The sequence below is a fragment of the Amblyomma americanum genome, chromosome 10 (genome assembly GCF_052857255.1).
Source record: "Amblyomma americanum isolate KBUSLIRL-KWMA chromosome 10, ASM5285725v1, whole genome shotgun sequence".
NCBI lineage: Eukaryota > Metazoa > Arthropoda > Arachnida > Ixodida > Ixodidae > Amblyomma > Amblyomma americanum.
The window spans coordinates 89367061-89383935 of record NC_135506.1 but is presented as its reverse complement, the minus strand read 5'-3'; the positions used below and the strand labels follow the sequence as shown (position 1 = coordinate 89383935).

Genomic DNA, 16875 nt, shown 5'->3' with positions numbered 1-16875 from the left:
GCGTGGTTTTTTTCAAAAGTAACCGAACAGTCACGCCGCAAGAGCGACCTCACGGCAGTGCGGTTGCACTGTGGTGCCTGGCGCTCGCCACTGCTCTCCGGTGGAGAGTGTAAACTGGATGACGTAAGCCTGTATACCCTCAATCCCTTTCCTTGTTGACAAAAAGTACGCAGGTAGCATGTGCAGCGAGCACATTCACGCCTTCAGGGTTCTGTATTATTGCAGGAGGGCACAAGCTTACGTAAGCCTCTTTACACTCGCAGCCTTTTCCTTTTTTTCCTGGCGGCTAGGGTTAACCTTGTACTGCGAAATATCCTAAGTTACGCCTTATTGGAATGTAGTAAGATATACAGCTTAAGTGGACACGACATGCTTAGGAAGTACTGTCTCGACCCGTTGCTGAGCTCCGTGGTGGTCTTCTTGCATTCTTGGAAGAACAACACATATATTTTATAGCTCCCCCATCCCACAAAATGATCACCCTCAAAATAGTGTGCACCGAAGTGATTGCGCAGTATTTCTCGAAATTGTTAACAACATTCCCAGAGCTCTCTCTTCTGCACACCGAAGGAACCGAAGAAACTGGCCTAGGAATACCCAAATTCATGTTAGCAAGAGGCCAAACCGGCGCCTTGGGCATGGGCTACAAGCTAAACAAATTCGCAGTGGTGACCTCCTGCTGCAGCTGAAAGATGATGCCCAGTATTGAAGACCGTCCAACATAGTTCCCACCGGGGATATCCCTGTCTCAGTCACTGTAGACAGATCCTTGAACGCCTTTCAAGGTGGGAACTCTGAAACCAATTTCCTCAAGCTCACAGAAGAAATGCTGGAAATTTTCAAGGACCAAAACGTCATCACTGTCACTGCATCAAAATTAGGAAGGAATACAAAGAAGTAGCAACAAAACATCTTATCCTTACCTTCAACTCAAGCACACTCCCTGAGTGAGATGAAGTGGGTAATTGAAAACCAATGTCCAACACTACATTCCGAACCCCCGACGATGTTTCAAGTGCCAGCGATGCCGCTATGGCTCACAGAGTTACTGTGGCCGCCAAATATGCGCGAAATGCGCCCCACGGCACCACTCTTCTGTCTACTGTAAACAACTTCTTCCTGCGTAAAGCGTGAAAGCGAAGACCCCTCCTGTTCAAGGTCATTTCCCTCATGGAATAGCTAGAAAGAGACGATAACACTGAAGCAAAACAAAATATCAATTTTAAGGAAGCAGAAACACGATTCTACCATGCAGACATCACTTTCTCCACCACCACAAAAACACCGAACACTACCCTTCCTTGCCCCTTAAAGGTCTCGCCGTCCCTTAAGTCGACGGACAATCACACTTCCTCCTGTCCCAGGAGGCCCTAAGTTCGTACACTCGCGGTTTCGGCGCGAGCATCCGCACCTCCAGCGAGGCGATGGAAGTATCCACCAGGACGTAAATCCCGCATGGGCGGCACAGCTGACTCGAGCGGCGAGACAAAGCAAGAACTCGAATAGCAGGTTCCCAAAAACCATGAACCTATCCTCACCACAAAAAGCCACAGAAAATGGCGTCGCGGGCATTTAAAAAATAATAATGATTTTATAGAACTCTTAAGTTTATTTTCTCCTGTGGCTTTACGTTTACAGGAAGCCAACTCAGGTTCCAAACACAAGAAAATTTCAAATAATTTTAGTCTCGTTGTGAACGAGAGCAAACAACCAGGCTTTCTGGAGGAGTTTGCTATGTTCTTTCGGGGTGGTGTTTAAACTCCCAAAATCAAACTTAAAACTATATAAGAAGCTGTTGAACACGCCCTTCTTAATTATAAAGCGGTCACATTATATTCTACTGGTGTATTTTTAGCCACACCTAACTGTAACACTTCATGACTTGGAAGCACTTTAAGAACAGCTACACGTGCCATATACGTTAGTTTGGGATCATAATACCTACTCTGTATTTAGGGACGTCATCGCTCTGACTCAAGAAGCCCTATTCCTAAATATGTTATTTTTTTGCAAAAATTTCAGCCTGTTTAATAAAGCCAAACTCTCCTACTCTTATCCAATCTCAGGAAAAATAAGTTGTACAGACGTCTTTTAGTTCACCTTCTGTTTTACTGAGTTTAAATGGAATATTTTGAACACCCACTATGGAATCGATCATCCTCCTGTAGGAATTAACTTATCACCACCGTAAACCATTTAAAGTTAACCTCGCCGTTGGAAGCTACACTTAGCTGACTGGCCATTGTTTTCATAAAATGAGAGTCTGGTAAAATATTCTCAGAAATTCTTCGTGTATATGAACACAGTGAAATTTTTAGCCTTTATCATTGGCGCTGCGTGCCTGGCTATCCCTCAGTACTCGGGAACGGGTACGACAAAGCCACAAAGTTGGACACACGCAAATGTACAGAAGAAAAAATGAACAAAACAAAATCTGGAGAATTTTTTGTAGATACCTAATGAGGGAGAACCTTCCAAACCTTGAAAAGCTAGAGCTAACTCAAAGCTTAACCATCGCAATGCTCAGAAAATACCATGACAAATTTATGCATTATTCATAAACAGTTCATTCAAATTAAAAAAATGTGAGAGCGATTTCGTAAAAACACAGCAAGTTCTCCCCTTCACAATTTCCTGACAGCACCTAGTACTCAAAAAAGTATCGACGAACAGGCAAACATACTTGGGGCGCATTTCTCTAGAGTCTCTACTTCCTCGCACTTTACTGACCCATTTATAAATTATCGAACACATATTTGAAAAACAATGACTTCCAACAAGTGGTAACACTAACGTGTCTTGCAATACTTTGATTACACTGGCGATATTCGCAAATTGCTGTCCGCCGATAAACAGACTGCACCTGGTGCTGACGAAATACATTATGAAATGCTTGCCCATCTATCTGGGCACTTAGAACTTTTTAGGAAAATATAAATGTTATGAAAACTATCAGAGGCTTGGAAAAAAGGTTTCTCCATAATTGAAACGCCTGGAAAACCACCAACTTTTCCGAGCAGTTATCGGCTGCGAGCCCTTACCAGTTATCTGGCGAAATATTTTCAGTGTTCTAAATATCAAACTCTCAACATCCTAAAATCCCATTAACTTGTTGACAATCATCAGCATGGATTTTAAAAGAGCGCACGCAGCAATTCAACCCCTGGTGGTCGAAATATGCGGAGCCCTTCACTACGGTGTCCATCATACTCTGAGTAGGTTTGGGGCGTTAAACCCCCATCAATCCATAAACTCGCAAACTCATCCGTTCGTTTAGAAAATTGTCCTTGAAGTATTTATGCCCAGACAACACTGTCCTGCTGCCTTTTTCGATCTGGAAAATGCATACGACATAACCTGGTGGTTCGGGATTCTTCAAGACCTAGCTAATTTGGGCATACGTGGGAGAATGTTGAGTGATCTGGATGAATAATGTCCAACCGCTCGTTTCATGTTCGCCTAGGTAAAACCATCTCGAGGAACTTCGTTCACGAGAAGGGGATATATCAGTGGTGTATTGTAAGCGCAGCACTAGTTGTCGTAAAAATTAATTGTATACAGAAAGTAGTCGCGAAATTCACTAGGCATTCACTCTATATTGATTACTTTCAGATAGCACGAACGGCCTGAAATGTATCAGCATGTGGTAGTGAATTTCAGTGTACAATAGACAAACTAGAGACATGGGCAGACAGGAATATATTCCTGTTTTCCGCGCATAAAACACTGACGGTTAATTTATCGCACAAACGAGGCTTACTGATCGACCCCACCTTACACCTAAAAGATATCGTATTACGTAACTTTTTAACACAACCTCAAAACAAATTTTCTGAATCCCTGAACGCACTTAAAATGATCTCACAAAAAAACGCTGAGTATCCATAGGACATGCGCTCAAGGTTTGGCTCAGCAATATCGTCATTCTTACAACAACTGGTTCCTATGCAAAATGTAGGTCTGCGTTTCTCAACTCTTTACCAATGAACCCTAAGCAGTCAGACCATTCCTCCTCCGTTTTAAATCAGACGCAAGGAAAGAAACATACTTGGCACATTTCTCGATATTGCCCGGAGACCCAGGGCACTGCCACCTTGCATGGTGGACTTCCTGCTGTATGCAATTTTGCATAGACACACATTCACAAAAAGCAATTCCCAAAGAAGTATATAGAGCAACAGTTATAAAAAACGCGAGAAGTACATACGTTTTTCACATATGGTGCTGAAACAGCGCTGTGCGTTGGGAGTGTGGCATATAAGGGAACTGGGAGAAAGTAGTCAGGCTGCCTCAGTGCGCTGTAGTTTTCACAGCAGAATGTTATGCCACTGCTATGGTAACTAATAAAATAATGAAGAAAAACACTGTAAAACAGTGCTATCTACACTGACTCTTTCAGCGTAATCAGAGCACTGCACTACAGAAATGCAATTCACACAATACGAGACATAATACACAAAGTGGTAACAGCTGGAACACAAAGGCGTACCCTGCAGTTGTGGTGGGTCCCTAGTCACGTTTGAATCACCGAGAACGACAGCGCTGATGCATGTGCCGCACATTTCCGTAATGACAAAATAAAACAAGTAAACTAATCACATACAGCTTGTGTGAAGTTTGCATCCAATAAACTAGAACAAAATGGCAGGCTTTAAAGGACAACCAATTAATAAACAAGCCGCACTGCGTGAAGCCCATCAATGTTCTTGCAGCATGGATGCATATCATCTTGCCCAATTTTCTACTTTTTTATGAAGCCCATCTTGGGAGAATGTCAGGACCGGGTTATTTAATCAATCGCATGTGTTCTTGGCATTGGACACACGCACACACACCTGATAAATAATTTTTGTTGACAAAACGTGAGAAGTTCCTTTGTGTAAACGTGGAGATCCACTCACAGTAAACCAAGTGCCATTCTAATGCACAAAACTTGGTACACTATGAAAATTATGCTTTGCTCAAATTTACGATGAACATATTCCTTCCGGTGAGGGAGCACTTGCTAACTTGTTACCGGTTTTGCATTTTTAAAGAAAGCAGCTGTCACAAACAAATTATAGATTTGGTATGTTATTTTAAATTTATACAACAGACTTCTTTAACCTTGTGTTTGGTGCATAAAGTCTGTAGTTGCATACGTGCCATAAAACCCAACGCGACAATAACAACAGCACCTTTTTTTGAGGGTAAAATGGATTCAATGGCACATAAAGGTCATTGAAATGGTGGAGGTTAACGTTGACAGACCCAAGCAGACTCTGCTGTTAGAGGTATTGCTGTGTCCACGTGGTCACTTACTGTTTTCAGATTTCCCTTCGCGGCTCAACCTTTTTCGGTATCACAGACAACAACTTCAAAAGATTTCTTGCACGAACTTAGATTCCTCACATTTATACTTGAAGTAAGAAGAGCGCAGAAGAAGACAACGAACACGCATCTTCTTACGTTGTTACAAAGCAATGGGCAGTGAGTCATTAATTGTGCTGAGGGTGTGCATCTACTAGGGTCGGTAGTGCCCGCAGATTCGAACTACGAGAACGAAATAACTAGGAGATTAAAGGTGGGGTGGACTACAATCACTGGTACTCTCAGATCAAGAATGACAGTTCACCAGTGCCCCTCAAGAGAAGAGTACATAACAGCTGTAACTCACAAGCGCTCACCTACGGGACAGAGACCTGGAGGCTAATGAAAAGGGTTGAACTTAAATTGTGGACCGTGCAGGGAGGTATGGAAGTGAAAATGGTAGGTGTTACGTAAAGAGACAGGATGAGCACATTAATGGGTCAGGAAGCAAATGCGAGTTAATGACATGCTAGTAGAAATCAAGAAAAAAAATATGCATAGGCCGGGACTGTACTGCAAAGGCAAGATAACCGATGGTCGTTAACGGTAGCGGGTTTGTCTGCAAGCGAAGGCAAGCGTAATTAAGGCTACAATCAGGCCGAGGTTAGCCATATTTAGCTGTTTAACCATGCGTATTTGAAAACTAATTTAGCGTATCAGGCGACGACGTAGTGTCAGGTAGACGGGAAAGATTAAAAAGTTTATAAGAATAACCTGGCCGCAGCGGGCACAGAACGGTATCAGTTGGGATATGAGAGAGGCCTTTGTCCTGCAGTAGACAAAGTCACGCTGATGAATACGATGATGACTCTAACTAGCAACTGGCCTTTCTCATTACTGTCTGAATGCCTGCTCTCTCTCGTACACATAATTTTATATGCTGCTCAGAGGTTTCCGTAATTCATTCAAAATGCAGAAAACCCCATCTTTCTTGGCTAAAACTTCGGTCTTTATCTGCGAATATTTCCAAGGAAACGAATCAAATTCCTGAAAACAAAAATACACATGCGGTTTCTATCACCCAGCAAAAATCGGCTTTCGTCCATATATTGGTACAGAGGACGAGTTGGCTGTCTTAGCATCTGCAGTTTTGTCATCTACCCGCAGCCGCAATGTGCATACTATTTTAGCTATGAACGTTGAAAAGGCATATGACAACATCAGTCCCGCAGCCATTCTGAACTCCATTGACATGCTTCATCTCCCTCTGAGAGTGCGTAGTTTTGTCCAATCATTTTTGGAAAGCAGAAAATTTGCAATACGCCTCAGCAGCGAAGCGGTCGGATCATTTGTTCCTCACTGCGGCGTGCCCCAGGGATGAGTATTGTCGCCGACGTTATTTAATATTGCTATCATCCCGCTGGCTTGGCGATTACATGACATCCGTGACATAAAATTTCTTCAGTACGCTGACGACATCACGGAGTGGAGTACTCACCAAGATCTCCGTACTCAGGAGCCTGCCCTTCAATCTGCCTTGGATGTTACCTGTAATTACGCATCATCCATCGTACTTCAGCTATCCGTGCATAAAACAACATACACGTCAGTCGCTAACCGCTGGGGACGCCGTAAACTTGCTGCAAGTCCAATCCGTCTTTGTCTATCAGGAACCCCACTACAGGAAAGTCCGAGTGTAAAAATCCTTGGCTTAATGATTCACCAATCAGGATCAGCGACTGCATGGCTTTCTCAGGCAAAAAGGCAAGCTATTCAGACTATGGGTTTGATTAGAAGAATTGCCCCTAAAACTGGTGGCGCCGGCTCGTTCATTGCACGGCAATTGGTGACGGCAGTTCTGCAGCCACGTATTGTTTATCAAGCCCAGTTTCAACATCTTACAAGAGCCCAATGGGATCGCCTTGAAGCCGTGAACCGAGAGGCAATGAGGACCATTACGTGCCTTCCACGCATCACACCGGTCATAGCTTTACAAGATAATGGGCAGCTCAATACCACTAATGAGCTGGTGCAGCAGCGCCATGAAGCACGCAGCCTTAAGGCCAGTCTATCGCACTCCACGCATGCACTGAGGACTTATGCAACGTCACACTCCATTCTTCAGCCGCCAATGCCAGTTCTTCCCCGATGGAAGTTTGTACAGCTCAGCGACAACAAGCCAACAGATAATCGCCGGCCAACATCTGCTCATTCGGCATCATTGTTTCGCCAGAAATTTGAGGAACAAAATGCTTGCCTACCTGAAGGATCCATTGTTGTCTACGTAGACGCAAGCATAAAAGACTGCAAAGCAACAACAGCTATATACTGCCCGTGCAGACCTGCCCTGAATCAAACCTCTTGGTTTCAGCTTACGGAACTCCCTTCGTCCTTTTGTGCTGAGCTTGTTGCAGTTCAAGAAGCACTCTGCACTGTGGCCGACATAACTATGCTCCCTGCGGCCCGCGTTGTCATCCGCACTGACGCAATTCAAGTTGTCCGGTTGCTACGACGTGTTAGCCGCTGTCCCACGGTATGTCTCGACATCCACCGGCTCGCGGCACGCATCCCCCAGCCAGTACGTATTGAGTGGGTCCCACGGGATCTGCTTACCTATCAAAGCCAGGCAGATTTAGCGACCCGCCTTGCGAACCCAAACTCATCACCGCCTCGGCTCCTTCATTTGGACAATTTTACCCTCCTTTCATCAAGAAAGGAACTCCTCCGGCGCCGCACACGTGCTCTGATCCCTCCGTGCGCGGTAACCCTCCCCCGCGGTCTTACCCGTGCAGAGGAGGTTGCGCTTAGGAGGATCCGGGTCGGGGTTGCCCTCACACCAGCCATCACTCGGAAGTGGCCTCAGTACTGAGAACCGTTTCCTCGGACAGGGTTTCCGATATGTAAACACGAGGACATTTGAGGCCGACATTCATCACTTACTGTGGGACTGCCCAGCTCTCAAGCCTACAAGGATCCGGCACTTGATGGTAGCAGGTCTTTCACCAAGCAACCCTTCTTCATACATTGTCTGGACGCAGGGACCGTACCATCGTTCTCTACTTGACTTCATCAAATCAGCTAACCTCTTTCATTCATTTAATCTCTACTATATCATTTATCACACCTTCACCCATCATTCATGCCCTGGGGCAATAAATTGCGCTTAAAAAAATACACATGCAACGTGATGCACTTCCTTGGATTAGCCAGTTCCTCCTTTATCCCCACAAAATCTTTTGAAGACAGTTGATATAGCTCATTATAAAAAGAGGCCGTTTTGGATTTCTCAACGATTAAAATGTAGTATTACGAACGTGCCGTGATTAGGAAATTATTGACCATTCCTTGCGCCTGCTGGGGTGTAAGGGGACGGGGAAGGTATAGTAAAAAAGGCGTTACCCATGAACCACGTAGCACTTTCTATATTATGACACTGTTCCGTTTAAAGTGTCAAACCATGTCATCACGGCTCTGAGAACCGCTAAAGCATCGCGATCAGATTATCGCCCTGCTTTTGTTGGGAGCACTGAAGACAAAATCAGTGCTAATTTTTAACAGGCCGGATACAATGCACACTTCACGGACAAGCGCTGAATTTCTTGTCATATAAACCACGGTGAAGCAGCTCTGCTGCGTGTATTCAGCGCCCGTCTCATCGTGTGTATTTTGCGTCCATCCTTTGAAAAGTACCGCGTTTACTCGTATCAGAACCACCCTTGTGCAGGACCCGCAACCGAACTCAGTACGCAGAAACGGAGTGAAAACCATTAAAACGGACACCATGATACCCCGGTTCATCAATGCGCTACTGGATGGTGCTGGCTACTTTTCCGCTTTCTATCGACATCGTAGTCGTTGCTGCTCGGCCGCCCAACCACGCGACCCCGATCTTGGGTGCTCCATATTTGTTCAGTGCGTAGAAATACGTAGCATTCGTTGTGTTTAGCGGTACTATGCCTCAGTAGTGTTGCGGTGTCGTGTTCCAGACTGTATGCTATCGGACGCGAACCGTCGGACGCAATGGGTAGACGCCTGATGTCGTTCACTGTCTCCTCCAATGTTCCAGGATAGCCTACGTCTAGGAACACTGCAAATGGGCGGCTGGGCGAAAGTAACACGTCGACGGAAATTGCGTTCGCTATTCTGCGTCATCGGACAGGGCAGAGGGGGAAGTTGTAGAACGTTCTTGCTCGTTCCAGAAAAAAGGTAGGGCTGCGTGATTGGGACAGGACAGGATAAAAGGTAACAAAAACGACAACACAGGCTCAGACAAGAAAGGGAAAGCGGCTTGGAATCGTTAATAAAAGTTTTTCTAACCGGTCACCAGATTTATAATTAATACGTGCAGAAGTCATAGCAATGCTACATTCTACAGGTATTTTGTGATGAATGAAGGCCACACTCGTGTGAGGCCCGCGTGTGGGCAAAATTCTGGAAGAAAAAAGTACGGGCCCTACACTGTCAAATGCAGTGGCACTGAATTTCTTTTCATATGAGCCCTACTAAATCACCTAGCCCACAACGGACATAATTTAAGCACATAAAACTTCACCTTCGAAAAAGCTTTGTTTCTTCACGTTATGGACTCTTCAGTTGTGTTATACTTTCGATGGGCTGTAACAGTTTGCGAATAGTACATGGTGAACCTGAAGCACTATTCTGAGCCAGGGATTTCGGGAGCACTAGTCTTTACTCCTTCTGATTTACTTTTGTATTTTCCAGATGGTTCCGCTGTACGTTGCTGAAAGTTTATCCAGCGTTGCCGGCCTGCGGGGCCTATTTCTTGCTGGCCTTGTGGGAGCATCTATCAGGTACGGTCTAGAGGAAAACTAATATTCGGCTGTAGAAAACAAAACTCAACCGCTAGCACGTACAACACGACGGAAAGGCGTGCGCAGTCGCCGTGATTTACCACACAGCGATTTCTTTTTTATATTTCTTTTATTTTTTGTTCTCGTCGTCGTCTTATAACGCCGCGACATCGATCATTCTCCACTTTACGTGCATAGGTCTCGAGCGATGCGCCACTGCACTGCGATGACAGGTGCTGCCATCGGTGGGGTTGTGCGACCCAGGTTCCTCTTCCCGGGGAACCTGTCGGAATCATTCATTAATTTAACTTCCACCTGCCACGGTAGACTATTTTCCCGGTGAGCAGGGCTTCAGCAGAAGGGCTTCGGTCCCAGGCCTTCGTTCCCAGGGCTTCGGTCCCAGGGCTTCAGTCCTAGGGCTTCAACTTGGGCTCCACTTCCTCCGCGACGTGTTCCCTCTAACCCTGACACATTACAAAAGCTGCCGGACTGCTGGTAGGCGCACGCTCATATGCACTTCTTCGAACGAACTCCGCCTCGAAGTCCAGAGTTCTTACATAGTGATTCGTGAGCTTTTAAGAAGTGCGAGAGGCCATAACGAGACTTTTCTCGTTTCTTTTTTATTTTTGCATTACCATACCCGGCACGAATCTCTCATCATGATGCACACGTTACCAGTGCAGCGGGCATGTGTCCTACTTTTTTTTTGTTTGCTGGCTCGTTTCTTGTTTCGCACCCGCTAAGGGTTTTTTTTTTATGTCACGGCGTGGGAAAGAATTTTCTGAAGCCAGCACAAGTCATAGCTTCCGACTTGCGCAGTGGTTGTGAAAGCATCAGTAATAGAAAAGCCAAGGTAATTGTTTCTCTCGCATTTATGTTCCACGAGAGCGACGTTTCATCACATTGCATTGAGTGATTTTTCTCTCGTTACAACCGTGTTGAAACGATGAGCGAAAAAACACAACACCGCAAAGAAAAATGCGTGTAACTTCAGTAATAAATGGAACACAGTGTGATCGTGTTGCAAACGGTTACTTTAAAAAGGTGAGTGACAGGTACCATTTTGCCAGTTTACCGTGTAGTTTCTCTCGCGGCATAAATGCTAACTCAGATACACAACACACAGTGTTGCATGTGCGCTGCTCGTCATTTCATCTGCTGCGTGCCTTTACGCCCATTGTTTGCATATGCAAAGCACCCCTGTTGAAATGTCTGCAATTACGAATACTGCGGCCTGAATTATAATCTTTATTCGCGGCACCCTTGCAGCACGATTTCGTCGGTGATCAACTCCCATGCTGCCACGTTCTACGTCGACATCGTCTCGCCCAACTTCAAGATGCGAGAGAAGAAGGCCACCATGGTGATGCACTTTCTAGGTGAGGACTACACCATGAAAACCCTTTATAGTGATCACTACATCGTCCTGTTCAGGCGCATTCGCGACAACATACCCGATGCGCTAAGGAATCCTGCCACTAATTTTAAAAAATAGGCTTTTTGAGCAAACAAAGGCGTTTTGCGGAATAGTAATATCAGTGTACGCGGACGCCAAAAAAAGAGGAGACAGCTTGTTGCTAAGTTCTACAGGTTATCTATTAGGAAAGAGATAAGCAAAGCGCGAGAAATCATGCAAATTGTGCTCATTATTTTTATTCACAGGTTCCAGAAAGAAACGTTGCTCAATTATTTCCTATCATTCTCGCTTCACGCTCACCAAATATTAGAAGGCCTGCTGCTTAACAGGAACACACTAAAATTTCATTAAATTTGCACTACAAAAGGCCCAATTCTGAGGTTTCGTATGAGACTGCATGGGTCAAAATGAAACGCCATTCCAAAATTAAGATATTACTCATCCTTGCAATGAGTGCACACGAAGTTGGTTCCATGGACATCTAAATACGCTGTCTCTGAAGTTGTTGACAGTGGAGTGTAAGTTGCGAGCCCGTGGCGATGACCTCCAGACCTGTCCGGTCAGCACGAGATCGCGTGACAACCGCATATCCGTAAAAGCCATCCCCTCGCACTCGCAGCTTCTAACTTGGCAGCGCGCAGCTTGTGACGCTCTGTAAAGACAATATTTGCGAGAGAATTCTACTGACAGAGATTGAAACAAAAAAGAAGTCAGCACCGCTTTCTTTCTTCGCCCACTACACTCTACGCATTTCAACAGCATATCTCCGCGTGTAGCCTGGTCATGCGATGTTTTCCAATTTCGGTCCTTCGCCGTAACGTTTTCTTTTTTGGTGTCACAGTTGTTGCTATTCCGCTCACCTCGCTTGAACTGAAATGAGGTTTTTGCTTATGACTGTAGGCCAGACCGTAAGAAGCTTGGTTCATTATCATGAGGTGTTGCCCAAATCGCTCTTCTTGCCCGCATGAACAGAGTGCGACGCTCAGGTTCGCATGACTTTTTATGAAGTTGCTGCCTCTCATGTTCTCTCACATTTACTTTTGTGGTGGGCGTTTTTGCAGAACACCAGAATGCTTCATGGCACCGGTGCGGTTCTCGTCTATCCAGAGCTTTGTTCGTGTTTTCTGCGCGCTAGTCTGCATTCAATGTCTTCCTGTTGTGCGTTCAGACCTTCACTGAAAGTGGGAAAACATGTTTAGAGCTTTAGGCCAGGCTAAAAACTGTTAAATTTACTCTACTTCCTCTACAACCTTAAAATGTATCGTTTTGGCCCCCATGTATCCTGCTGAAAAATTATTTCCTCCTTACGCATTCTGGGCGCAAACATTCTTACACTTTGCCTAAGACAAGACCAGTGACCAATGGCAATCACTAAATGCTTGTTTTTATCTTGGACGACAAATTGATTGACCCTTTTCTATCGCTTTCCTGTTCACCAATGCTCACTTGCTCAGAAAGGGCAAGCTTGTCAACCTTAAGCCTAATTGTAGTCTGCAAGGCGAGGGTTACAGCAGGGGTTTCAAAGCTATCGGACGCGAAGTAAGAATATGACGCCTTTTGTTCAACTCTTCTCTACACTGAGAGGCTTGGCAGCAGTAAGAGATTTATAGCGGACCATACATAATAGCCACACCAGTTCTTGGAATATCGAAAACGCGGTGACGCTCAACAGATTTCGGCCTCTTAGAGCACTATTACAAAAATCGCGCGGACGCGATGTGCGCACAGCGACGCCCACTGGTAAGCGCCCCTTCACTGCGCCCGTGCCACGCAACATTTTCTGATTCCTTCGGGGTTTCGCTCCCAAAGGCTGCATGCTAGGCAAGCGATGGTGGGCCCAGCGCTTATGCAGAAACGGGCAAGTATTGTGTACCGTTCCGCTGGTTGTTCCAACAGTTCTTGCACTTTCCTTTTAATAATGCCACGCACTGCTTCGTGTGCAGCATGATGCGCTTCGAAGAAGCTGCTGACATCGCTTCCGGTGCAGACAAGCTCATGGCGTCTCGTTATCTTTGCGCAGAGTCTGCTTTGGCATCCTGCTTGTACTGTTTTCACTTTGTTCTCCATTTTTCGCCGTTCTTTACAGCATGTCCTTTTTGTTTCGCGCTGTGTGACAGGATTCTTCAGTTCATTTTTATCCTATTTTGATGTGGCTCCCATGTACAGGTGCGGCCAGCATGTTGCGGAGCATGCTTCGGCGTTTGAAATTTCTCTCATGTGTTCCTGTAGAGGAGATATGAGTGTATCTTCTGTTCATGCGCGAACGCACCAGTGACCTGTGCTAAGTTGTGTAAGAAGTACCTCCTAATTTCCGTTAGGTAAGGTGTTAGGAGAGTTCGAATCGCCGAAGCGTGCTCCCTAATAATGGCCGGGTCTGTACATAGAGACTAAAAGTAACTCAATAGAATTTTCTTTCTGCGAGAAAATTGATTCTATGGCGCTTTCTGGACATGTTTGCGTGTGTTGAGTAGCAAAAGACGCAATTATTGGCGACAAATTTGCATTTAGAATTTTTTTCATCACTCGAGTAAAACTTACAACTTCAAGACTAAAATGGCTCCAGGATCACAGTTTGCCACTGCTTCGTGGTGTATACTAGGCGCTGGGCTCCGCGAATCAAAAACTGTCTTGTCGAAATGAAAATTAAAATTGGTTTTTGAGGAACGGAAATGACACAGTGACTACCTCACATATCTCGGTGGACACCCGAACCGCGCCGTAAGGGGAAGGGATAAAGGAGGGAGTGAAAGAAGAAAGGAAGAAAGAGGTGCTGTAGTGGAGGTATCCGGTAAATTTCGACCATCTAGGGATCTTCAGCGTGCACTGACATCCCACAGAACACGAAAGCATTTTGCGTTTCGCCTCTATCGAAACGTGGCCGCCGCAGTCGGGCTCGAACCCGTTTACTTCGGCTCAATAGACGAGCGCCTTAACCACTAAGCCACCGCGGCGGGTCCCCGCAGCCTGCTTGTGAATATGATCGTAGGCTGCAACACCTAGACTTCAGTTTTCCACAATTCCTAGCCGCATAAAAGCTTCGCTCACGGAAAAATTGATTCTACATTATTTATTCTCCGCTCACAAATATCCGGCTTCCTCCAAGAGTTTGTGTGATAATGCTTTGTGAATTTAGTTTATAGTTTATAGTTTAGAAAAAAAAGTCAGTCGATTTGAATAATTAGGCCAAATGCGGATATGTGGGCTAGCACAACGTGTTTCATTGCTTCGATGATCTGCTAGGTTAAAGTTAGTCACCGGGTGGTAAGTCACTCGGTGGGCCGCTGCGGATTGGCGCAGTGGCACAAGGCAGGTGCTATGGCAGGAGTTGCCATCGGTGGGACTTCGTTTCCTTTGTTGCGCTGCGACCCAGGTTGCTCTTCCTGAGCAGCCTCTCACTATTAAATGAGCTGCCGCCTGACACGGTGGGCAGGTGAGCAGCCTGCCAAAAAACCGGCTTTACACAGACAGACAGACAGACAGACAGACAGACAGACGGACGGACGGACGGACGGACGGACGGACGGACGGACGGACGGACGGACGGACGGACGGACGGACGGACGGACGGACGGACGGACGGACGGACGGACGGACGGACGGACGGACGGACGGACGGACGGACGGACGGACAGACAGACAGACAGACAGACAGACAGACAGACAGACAGACAGACAGACAGACAGACAGACAGACAGACAGACAGACAGACAGACAGACAGACAGACAGACAGACAGACAGACAGACAGACAGACAGACAGACAGACAGACAGACAGACAGACAGACAGACAGACAGACAGACAGACAGACAGACAGACAGACAGACAGACAGACAGACAGACAGACAGACAGACAGACAGACAGACAGACAGACAGACAGACAGACAGACAGACAGACAGACAGACAGACAGACAGACAGACAGACAGACAGACAGACAGACAGACAGACAGACAGACAGACAGACAGACAGACAGACAGACAGACAGACAGACAGACAGACAGACAGACAGACAGACAGACAGACAGACAGACAGACAGACAGACAGACAGACAGACAGACAGACAGACAGACAGACAGACAGACAGACAGACAGACAGACAGACAGACAGACAGACAGACAGACAGACAGACAGACAGACAGACAGACAGACGGACGGACGGACGGACGGACGGGCGGGCGGACACAACCAGACAGATAGGGCACAGCATGTGCCCGCTACCAGCGACAGTTGCACTTTCCTTTCACTGTAGTTGATGCGTCTGAAAGGCAAGATATCAATAGCAGACAGACAGACAGACAGACAGACAGACAGACAGACAGACAGACAGACAGACAGACAGACAGACAGACAGACAGACAGACAGACAGACAGACAGACAGACAGACAGACAGACAGACAGACAGACAGACGGACGGACGGACGGACGGACGGACGGACGGACACAACCAGACAGATAGGGCACAGCATGTGCCCGCTACCAGCGACAGTTGCGCTTTCCTTTCACTGTAGTTGATGCGTCTGAAAGACAAGATATCAATAGCAATTCTGCCTTTGACATTATTTCTGTGTTCCAAATGTTCCGCGCAGAGTTCGGCAGCGGTGCCCTGATGACAGCGTTCGCCGTCGCGGTGCCTTACATGGGAACAGCGACAAGGGTAAGGGCACGAGCAACACAGACCACCCGCTGGGCTTGTCTTGATGCCTACGAGCTTGTTATGCATGGACGACGACAAGGTTGTGCTCCCGCTGGTCGGCCATGGTGATAACTAATTACTGCGGCAAGGTTTAGAGACAGGCAAGGCGGTCCATGCAGGCTTTGACTGCCTTAGCACCGAAGTAAAAGCCGAACTCCGACAAAAGCGCGTACACAGGAAATGTTCACAGTGCATATGGACATATTCTTTCCTGCAGGATTCACCAACCATTTGCTCCCTTTAACGCCTTTCTTCTTATCCAGCAATTCTAAACGAAAACATTTTGCAGCGGGAAAGAGTTTATCAACTTAATTTTTCATATATTGGAAAATTTTGCAACAACAATGAATATATCCGCACGTCTCTCCTCAGGAGGCCCGCACTTTTTCGCTATTGTGACGGACTTTTTAGAAGACGACGAATTGTGCAGTGACGCGGGCAATAGTGCTCGCGCCATGGCACCCGCCATTAACAACTTGTAACCATCTCCTATCTCATTCATCAGCTTGCCGTCACTTAACGCTATTAACGTTTTTGGTGTCGTCAAGAACGTTCCTGATTGGTTTTCTAAGGCAGGGGCGAGCAGAAAAGGCGACATAGGAATTCAGACGGCAGCTTGAGGTTTGAAGTTTGAAGTTTGAAGTTTATTTAATTTCAGT

The 16875-nt window shown here is 46.2% G+C and overlaps 1 protein-coding gene across 5 annotated transcripts in view; it reads left to right on the top strand.

Annotated features, from left to right (window-relative positions):
- Nucleotides 1-16875, top strand: part of LOC144106453 (putative sodium-dependent multivitamin transporter) — a 101351-nt gene that overhangs the window by 64028 nt on the left and 20448 nt on the right. For all 5 annotated transcript variants that reach the window (XM_077639267.1, XM_077639268.1, XM_077639272.1 and 2 more), the window contains 3 exons: nucleotides 10012-10100; nucleotides 11370-11479; nucleotides 16110-16177. In XM_077639267.1, the coding sequence (XP_077495393.1) occupies nucleotides 10012-10100; nucleotides 11370-11479; nucleotides 16110-16177 (267 nt within the window). The remainder of the gene's footprint in view (nucleotides 1-10011; nucleotides 10101-11369; nucleotides 11480-16109; nucleotides 16178-16875) is intronic.